The sequence below is a fragment of the Phascolarctos cinereus genome, unplaced genomic scaffold (assembly GCF_003287225.1).
Source record: "Phascolarctos cinereus isolate Bilbo 61053 unplaced genomic scaffold, phaCin_HiC Scaffold_726;HRSCAF=1367, whole genome shotgun sequence".
Taxonomy (NCBI): domain Eukaryota; kingdom Metazoa; phylum Chordata; class Mammalia; order Diprotodontia; family Phascolarctidae; genus Phascolarctos; species Phascolarctos cinereus.
The window spans coordinates 181081317-181091739 of record NW_027556098.1 but is presented as its reverse complement, the minus strand read 5'-3'; the positions used below and the strand labels follow the sequence as shown (position 1 = coordinate 181091739).

The window sequence follows — 10423 nt, the reverse complement described above, 5'->3', positions numbered from 1 at the left end:
TGATTATACATGTGCATTTTTGTAGACTGTAATATTGTATGGGCCACAGCTATTCACCAGCTTTGGGTTCCATTAGTTTCACATGGTTGTTCTGCCCTGAGTATACATTTGTCTCTGTAGCTTTAGGGGAGTTTGACTCAGGTCTGAGATCAGCATAGGTTTCAGACCTTTGAGGTTTTTATAGATCAGTGTGGAGAACATGCATTCTTAGATTAACTTTTGACTGAAATCATTAGACCTATCTTGAATCAGAAAATATGTGCCAACTTCTATTTTGCCTAATTAGACTTTTCATTTTCATTTCTGCAGATCATCACCCCAACTTTCAAAGGACAATGACTTCAGAGAATCATTCTATAGTGACTGAATTTATCATTATGGGATTAAATGACCAACCAGAACTCCAACTCCCCCTCTTCATCCTGTTCTTAGGAATCTACATTGTCTCCATGGTGGGGAATTCAGTACTGATTCTACTAATCAGAATCAGTTCTCAGCTTCACACCCCCATGTACTATTTTCTCAGTAACTTGTCCTTCATAGATCTCTGTTACTCCTCGGTCATTACCCCCAAAATGTTGGTGAATTTTGTATCAAAGAAAAACATTATCTCTTACTCAGGGTGCTTGACCCAGTTCTTTTTCTTCTGTTCTTTTGCTGTTTCAGAGTGCTACATGCTGACAGCTATGGCCTATGATCGTTATATTGCTATATGTAGTCCCCTGCTCTATTATAGCACCATGTCCCAAAGAGTCTGCTCCCTGCTGGTATCAGGGGTATATACAATGGGCACTTTTACAGGTCTGGTTCAAACAGCCTACTTGGCCAGACTGCTTTTCTGTGCGGACAATGTCATCAAAAATTACTTTTGTGACATCCTTCCCCTCCTGAAGCTCTCCTGCTCTAGCACTTACATCAATGAGCTTCTGATTATATTTCTTGTTGGATTCAATTCATTGGTGACCACACTACCCATTTTTATCTCTTATGCTTTCATTTTCTCCAGTATCGTCGGTATCCACACTACAAAGGGGCGATCCAAAGCCTTCAGTACATGTGGCTCCCATCTAGCAGGTGTTATCATCTTTTATGGGTCCATTATTTTCATGTATTATAAGCCAGTGTCTAGTTACAATGTTATCCAGGAAAAGGTGGCTTCAGTGATTTATACTATGATTATCCCCATGCTGAATCCCCTGATCTACAGTCTGAGGAACAAGGATGTGAAGGACTCATTGAAGAAAGTTATGAAAGGTGAGGCATTGCCATAATCCACAAAATAATTAGCCAAATCAAAATTCATCATGATTTTCCATTTTCTTTCCAATTCTCCTCCAGAAAAGGGCCTCACCTGTGCATAATTGAGACATAGGTGAAGCTATGACTTTCATGCCCTGTTTCCTCTTCTGTTAGTTTCCTCATCCTATTTTGCATGCCCTTGCAGCCTGGCTGTCCAAGAGTCATGTGTGATTAAGCTGCCTAGACATCCCTGCCTAGATGCTCTACCAAAATATCCCACTCATGTTAATCTTCCAATTTATCACTCCTCTACCCAAGCTAAACTTTCATATGCAAATACTATTTAAAAAGCCCTTATTTAAATCTCTTGACACAGTTAGAATAAAAGCTGATAAACTACTTCATGCTATGTTGGTAAAGTTTAATAATAATTTACTGTGTCCTGTCCATAAGGGGGTGAGTTAATATTAATTAATATGTGTCTTTGATTACTTGAAACTAAAAGTTTCTGCACAGACAACTTTGATCTATCTAGGATAAGAAAGGAAGTAGTAAAATGGGGAAATTTTTTATAAAATTTATCTGGTAAGTTTAGTGTCCAAAATAAATAATAAATATGTATGTATACATACATATATGTTTATGTATATGTACATATGTGTATGTGTACACATATAAATAGTAGGCATTTAGCCATTCCTTAATAGACAAATGGTCAAAGATATGGACAAACAGTTCTTGAAAGAACTACTACAAAGAAAAAATTCTCCTATTTGCTAATAAAAGAAATGCAAGTCAAAGCAACTCATATTTTATCTCACACCTTGCAAACTGGCAAAAATGACAAAAATGGCCAAAAGTTAATGTTGAAAGAGTTGTGGAAAGGCAATAATATTAATAATATGTTGTTAATTTTTACATTCAATGTCTCTGAAAAAGGCCTCGTTTCTAAAACATATAGAGAACTGAGTTGAATTTATAAGAATACAAGTCATTCCCCCATTGATAAATGGTGAAAGGATATGACTCGGCAGTTTTCAGTGGAAGAAATTAAAGCTATCTGTAATCATAGGAAGAAAAGTTCTAAATCGCTATTGGTTAGAAAAATGCAAATCAAAAGGACTCTGAGGGACCACATCACACCTATCAGATTGGCTAACAAGACAAAACAGGATAAATAATAATGTTAGAGAAGATGTGGGAAAATTGGAACACTAATGCATTGCTGGTGGAGTTGTGAACTGATCCAGCCATTGTGGAGAGAGATTTAGAACTATGCCTAAAGGAATATAAAATTGTGCATACCTTTTCACCCACCAATATCACTTCTAGGTCTGTATTCCAAACAGATCATAAAAATGGGAAAAGGACCACAGTACAGAAATATTTATAATAGCTCTTTTTGTGGTGGCAAAGAATTGGAAATTGAAAGAATGTCCATCAATTGGGGAATGGCTGAACAAGTTGTGATAGATGAATGAAATGTAATATTATTGTGCTATAAGAAATGATGAGCAGGTAGACTTCAGAAAAACCTGCAAAGACTTATATGGACTGATGCTGAGTGAAATGAGCAGAACCAAGAGAACATTGTACACAGTAACAGCCACATTGTGTGATGACTGACTTTGATAGACTTAGCTCTTCATAGCAATGCAAGGATCTAAGACAACTCCAAAGACTCATGATGGAAAATGTTATCCACATCAGAGAAAGAGCTATGGAGTCTGAATGCAGATGGAAGCATACTATTTGCTCTCCTTTTTCTTTTGTTGTTTTGTTTCATTTCTTCTTTCTCATGGTTCCTCCCATTAGTTCTAATTCTTCTGTACATCATGGCTAATGTGAAAATATGCTTAATATGAATGTATGAGTAGAGCCTATATCAGATTGCATGCTCTTTTGGGGATGGGGGAAGAGAGAGAGGGGGAGAAAATTTTAAATTTAAAATCTTATGGAAGTGAATGTTGAAAACTAAAAATAAATAAATTATTTAAAAAATAATATATTGTTAGTGGAACTGTGAAATAGTACAACCATTTTGGAAAGCAATTTGGAATTGTGCAAATAAAGTGATTAGAATGTCCATGCCCTTTTAACCAGAGAATGTATTTACTGGCCTTATACCACAAGGAAGCCATTGATAACAACAACAACAAAAAAGGTCCTCATATACTACAAAATATTTACTTTTTGTGATAGCTAAGAATTGGAAGCAAAGTAGATGCCCATTGTTTGGGGAATGATTAAACAAATTGTGGTACATGAATGCAATGGAATATTACTGTGCTGTAAGACGTATGCGTGCTGACTACAGAGAAGCATGGAAAAATCTATGTGAACTGATGCACAGTGAACTAAGCAAAGTCAAGAAAACAACATACATAGTAACTCCAACAATGTAATTGCAAGCAACAATAGCAAACAAAAAAAGCAAAGATAAATGTAACAAGATTATAAAGATCAAATGGGACTTGAATGAAGAGATATGAAAAGACACTCCCAATCTATTCTCTCATAGAGTTAGGAGGTCGACAGATGTTAAACACTGCACATTTTCAGACTTTCTCAACATATTGATTAATTATACAGATGTTTTCCCTCTTCAAAACATATTTGGCATATGGAATGGCTTTCTGGGATGGGAGGAGGAAGAGATACATGTGATACTATGGTGATATAAAAATGAAATATCAATAAACTTATTTTAAAAATTCTCCTATGTACTGCTTTGGCTATATTCCATATATTTTGCTAAGTTTACCCATTGTTGCCATTTTCTTTGATGATTTTTTAAATTTCTATGAATTGTTCTTTTATTCACAAATTTGTTTTCAATTAATTTTTAACTCTTCAAATTCTTTTTTGAAAATAATTATTGTTCCCTTGTGGCCAATAAAGGATGTGTTTGGTTTTTCTGCTTTTTTTCTGCTTTCTAAACATCAAGTTTTGTAAAGGGACAATGCATGGCTTAGAAAATGTAAACTCTTTTTCTACCATTCAACAATTTCCAGAAATATATCATACATTTTTTCCTAAAATTTTATTCAAGTCTTTATCCCTTTTCATTGTATATATTTTTGCTAGATTTGTTAATATCTGCTCTTCTCTAGGACCTAAAATTCCACTCTTCTCACAAATCCCACTGTGTTTCTTGGCATAATGTATAGTGATTTTAAAAAATCGAACTTTTAATTGTCTACCGAGGCAGAATTGAGTATGTATGCAAAAGTCTCAAACTGATGAATACTTTCGGTCTCTACCTCAGCATCAGATGAAAGAAGAACTTCTGGGAGATTTTGAGTGGGGGAACCCTGAGTGAACAAATTTGAACCTATGTTTCTTCTTGCTTATGTATTTCTTCATTCTGAACTTAAGTTAGTGAGTATGCATCAATAGAAGAAACCAAGCAACTGATGAGACTTGGAGGAGAATCAAATTGATCAAAGTTCTGATTAATAACCAAAGCATAAAAACTACTAGCAACAGCAGCTGTGTCCAGTGAGGGACTAGCCCTATTTGAATGAACTACTTAAGCACTGAATTGATTTTAGAGCTCAGACACCATTTTCTGCAATAAATGGAATGACATCAATTGGCTATGCTACATGCAAAAGCAAATTTGGTGGAGGAAAATATTTTGTAACATCACTCTATGTATGCACTCTGTCTCCCCAGGGACTAAAGTATACAAAAAACATAGTGTGTTCACATTTGGTATTTTGTTGTACTTTGGTTCTTGCTATAACTTCTCCATAAATATTCCTTTGTAAAAGCTAATTCATGTTGATTGACATTGAGGAGATATTAACTGATACTGGGAAGCACATCAAATGGGTCTCATAAGCAATAATATCATATGACACCCAAATCTATCCGAATACCCCTATAAACCTAAGAATAAATAGTAGTTGCATTCTGGGAAGTCTATCAGTCTGATTAGGGGTTGGACAGTCATGGCCTAGGATCATTATGTTGTTATCTGTAGCTCCCTGCTCTATAGTCACCACGTTCCAGAAAGTCTGCTTCCTGACGATAATTTTTTTTTGTGATGCAATTGGGGTCAAGTGACTTGCCCAGAGTCACACAGCTAGTGAGTGTTAAATGTCTGAGGTCATATTTGAACTCAGGTCCTCCTAACTCCAGGGTCAGTGCTCTATTCCCTGTGCCACTCTGATGGTATTCTTTTTGATACAAAGTTCACTAATATTTTATAGGTAATTACAGTGGAGTAACAGAAATCTATGAAAGATGACTTATAAAAAAAAATAACACATTGGAGTATGAAGGTTGGAATTGAATCAATTAACAAGATCAAGCTAAGATTCCCCACTATGAAGACAATGTAGAATACCAGGAACAGGGGAAAGAGCTGTAGTTTTGGCTAGTCAGTTAAGCCCATGAAGATAAACTTAATTACTGAATTGTTTGAATCCAATGTTCACTGCATTTCAAGGGAGAAATCTGTAAGGATAGAGAAGAATAATGAATCTCCATTAGACAATAAATTCCTTGAAAGCAGGGATTATCTTTTGCATTTCTATCTCTAATATTTAATAAATCCTTGGTGACTGACATACTCGACTTATTAAAAAGTAGATGCCTGTGGATTGGCAAGTGGCTAGACATATTGTGACATATGAAATTGATGCAATATTACTATGCCATAAAAATGCCAAATATGGGGAATTCTGAGAATATGGGAAAACACATAAACTGGTATATAGGCAAGTATTTACAATCAAGAAAGCAATATGCACAATACTACAATATTATAAATAGAAAGAAATAAAACAGAAACAAACTGATGGTTATTTAATCATAATAGTCTAATTTTGAGAGAAGAGCTAAGAAAATGCACTTCTCTCTCACCTCTTTGAAGAGGGTAGTGGGTGGTTATTACATATGCTACCAAACAGGTATGATGATAGCATGGTTGTGTTTTTTTTTCCCTAAGTTTTTCTGTTCCTCTTAAAAATATTTGTTCAAAGAGACTATTCACTGAGTAGAAGTAGGGAAAAGAAATGAAGGTTATGCAAAACCCAGATAATAAAAAAAAGCAAATGCTTATTGATCAGTGGATTAATAAAGATTATTTTGCTGAACTCCGGTTAATATTATTTTTGTCAACTCAAGAACTGTTCTCAAGAGCCCCTAGAATTTATGAGTCTGAAAGCAGGAAGTTAAAGTCCAATTTTGGAAATACAAAGTCAATCAGAGGAAAGTTAAAATACAAATAAAAGGGGAAAAATTATCTACAGGATGGTAGGATAAAGAAATGTGTTTTTTGGTTCTACAAAGCAAATGAAAGATCCCAACAATAAGAACACATACAACTGTTTACAGACTTTTAAATCCTTCAGCAGAAACACTAGTCTCTTTCCCTACTCAGCCAATTTTTTGTCATGTTATCTAATTTTATGTTGGATTTCAAGCCCAGTATTTATCAACAAGCATTATTTATGTAGATGTTCTTAAATATTTTAAGTAGAAATTTCTCATATTTTAGGTAACCTGAAATTCCATATCAAATTCAGTAAACAGAGAATCAATTCTTATAACAGGAGTCTCCATTTCCCATCAATTATCTTATTGATTTGTTGGGAGATTAGTAGTAAGTGAGGGATCATTCTCAATTAAAAATCAACCAGTAATGAAGACATTATCCTTGTCAAAAAATTTTGCAGATTATAAAGATCAGATTTGCTCTCAAATTTTCAAGGTGAATGTTTTGTGATGTAAGTCATATCAGAACTCCCTGCTAATGCTAATGTATCCTTTTTATTCCTTTTGTAGATGATTGATTAGTCCTGGGACTCCTGAGACATTGCCCAAATGAGGGCTCTCTAGCAGATTATAGATTGATTGTAGCAGCCTCAGGTGGTTGTGCCTTGTAGAAGTATAGATGTATTTAAGGAAACCATTTCATATTAAGTGTCAAGATATTCAGATGCTGGGACTCAACAGTATTTACCAAAAGAAAGATTTCTAGATTTTGAGCCAAAATGTCTGGGTTCAAATCCTGGCACTTCCCATTACTTCCTGTATGACCTTAGGTAGATTACTTAACCTCTCTAGGCCTGATTTACTCATCCAAAAAATGAAAAATGAAGAGGACCTCTAAGGTCTCTTCTAACTCAATATTTAAGATGTGATGAGAAGTCTTATTCCTCCCTTTAATGAAATATAAGCATTTTTATGTTGACTTTGTGCTCAGTATTGGTGATACAATGCAATGAAACAGAACTGGCCATCTCAAAGGAAACATGAGGAAGGAAATGTGGAAAGTAATGGAGTCAAAAGGGAAGAGGGTCATGAAATCAAACTTCAGAACTTTTTAATTAAAATAAGCAGAATTTGTGAGGATATTAAATGCCACCTAGTCACTCTTTCAGCAGAGCCCTTGGGTGCTTTCCTGGGTTCAACTGGGGGGAAATGTAAGAAGGAATTTATCTGTAACCTCTGAACATACTGGAAATCATCATGGGATGGGAGGAATGGGCTCATGTAAAGGGAGAACATGACTTGTGAGAAATAGAATTACAGTTTTTTTCTGTGTCCTGGAACCAAGATGGTGGAGTAAGAAGTCACTCTCACTGTCTCTTATTAACATCTGAAAGTCCAGAAAATATCACCCCAGGAAAAACCCTGGAACAGCTGAACAAGCAGAAAGATAAGGTGCAGCAGTCCAGTAGCCCATGAAGCTTGAAGAATTAACCAGAAAGGCCCCTCTTGACCTGGGGGAGGGGCAGTGGTACCGAATGGGAAACATCCCAGGAAGCTAGCAGAAAGCCCCACCTCAGCATACCAGGGTGAAATCCTGAACCCCAGGTGGTGGAGCAGGCAAACACCATCACCAGGACCCCAATGCCTCAGTACAGGCAGGGGAACTAGTGGAAACTGGCTCAGAAAAACATCACATGCCATGGCATTCTAAGGCAGTGACATGTCCCAGTGCCGCAGCTAAACTCTAGGAAGGGAAAGCCCCAGGCAGAGAAACATCTAGCAGAAGTGAAACACCCATCTGAAATGAAACAACACATGTTATTAACAAGGGAAAACTGTTTACATCCCTACAGAGGGAGATGATACTTGTAATGCTTGAGAACTATATTGTTATTACACAATTTTAAAGGGTTATAAATAGAGGGGATAGTTATAAGTTGACTTTGATGTAATGATCAAAAAAAATCTACTCAAATGGGTTAAATGGATGTAAATAGGTGGATTAATCTGATCTAAGGGAACGTACTGGGAGAAAAGGAAAGGAGGGGGCAGACAAGGGAAAAGGTATAAAAACCTATTACATAGGGGGAAAGAAGGGAGGTAGATGAGCATTATTTGAATCTTACTCTCATCATATTTGTCTAAAGGAGGGAATAACATAATCAGTGAGGTATAGAAATCTAACTTGCCCTATAGGCAGTAGGAGGGAAAGGGGAAAGAAAAGGGAGGGGGAATAGAAGGAGGGAAGAAGTAGTAAGGGTAAGAAGGAGAAAATGGAGGGGGCTAATAAAAGGGAGGCAGGACTGAGGAGGTGGGGGTCAAAAGCAAAACACTAGTGAGAAGGGAATGGAAGAAAGAAGAAAGAAAAGCATAAATGGGGGGAAATAGGATGAAAGAAAGACACAATAGTAATCATAACTCTGAATATGAATGGGATGAACTCTCCCATAAAATGGAAGTAGATAGTAGAATGGATTAAAAACCATAATCTACAATATGTTGTTTATAGGAAACACATTTGAAAAAGAGGACATACACAGGGTAAAGGTAAAGGCTGTAGTAGAATATATTATGCTTCAGCTGAAGTAAAAAAAATCAGGGGTAGCAATCCTGATCTCAAAGAAAAGTAAAAATACATCTTATCAAAAGAGGTAAGAAAGGAAACTACATCCTGCTAAAAGGCAGACAATGAAGTAATATCATTACTAAACATATATGCACAAATGATATAACATCCAAATTCTTAAGAAGTTCAGAGTTACAGGAAGAAATAGACAGCAAAACTATACTAGTGGGGGACCTCAACCTCCCCCTCCTGAACTAGATAAATCTAACACAAATAAACAAGAAGAGTTAAGGAGGTGAACAGAATATTAGAAAAGTTAGATGTAGACCTCTGGAGAAAATGAATGGGGATAGAAAGGAATATACTTTTTCTTGGCAATACATGGCACATACACAAAAATTGACCATGTACTAGGGCATAAAAACCTCACAATCCAATGCAGAAAGGCAGAAATATTAAATATCCTTTTCAGATCATGATGCAATAAAAATTGTATGTAATAAAGGGCCATGGAAAGATAGACAAAAAATAATTGGAAACTAAATAATCTAATCCTAAAAAATGATGGGTCAAACAACAAATCATAGAAACAATCAATAATTCATTCAAGAGAATGACAATAATGAGACAACATACCAAACTTAGGGATGCAGTGAAAGCAGTTCTTAGGGGAAGTTTTATATCTCTAAATGCTTACATGAATAAAACACAGAAAGAAGAGATCAATGAATTGGACATGCAAATAAAAAAAAAACTAGAAAAAGAACAAATTAAAAATTCTCAATTAAACATCAAATTAGAAATACTGAAAACCAAAGGGGAAATTAATAAAATTGAAAGTAAGAAAGCTATTGAACTAATAAATAAAACTAATAGCTGGTTTTATGGAAAAAAAACAATAACATAAACAAATCTTTGGTTAATTTAATTAAAAAAAGAAAGAAGAAAACCAAATTACCAGTATCAAAAATGAAAAAGGTTTATCTGCCACCAAGGAAGAAGAAATTAAAACAATGCCCAACTGTATATCAATAAATTTGACAATCTTAGTGAAATAGATGAATATTTACAAAAAATATAAATCACCCAGATTAAAAGAAGAGGAAGTAAAATACTTAAATAATCCCATCTCAGAAAAAGAAGTTGAACAAGTCATTGATGAACTTCCTAGAAAAAAATTTCTAGGGCCAGATGGATTTGCAAGTGAATTCTATCAGACATTTAAAGAACAATTAATCCCAATACTATATAGACCATTTGGGAAAATAGCTGAAGAAGGAATCTTACCAGATTCTTTTTACGATATAAATATGGTGCTGATACCTAAACCAGGAAGAGTCAAAACAGGAAAAAAATTATAGATCAATTTCCCTAATGAATATAGATGCAAAA

At 35.1% G+C, this 10423-nt stretch overlaps 1 protein-coding gene across 1 annotated transcript; it reads left to right on the top strand.

Moving 5' to 3' along the window:
• Window positions 1–335: 335 nt before the first annotated feature.
• Window positions 336–1271, top strand: LOC110207129 (olfactory receptor 8D1-like). Its single transcript, XM_020984711.2, has one exon. The coding sequence runs from the start codon at window positions 336–338 to the stop codon at window positions 1269–1271; it is 936 nt and encodes a 311-aa protein (XP_020840370.1).
• The last annotated feature ends 9152 nt before the right edge of the window (window positions 1272–10423 follow it).

Excerpts from the sequence above, each read along its gene's own strand:
- LOC110207129 (XM_020984711.2), top strand. The coding sequence starts at position 336 with ATGACTTCAGAGAATCATTCTATAGTGACTGAATTTATCATTATGGGA.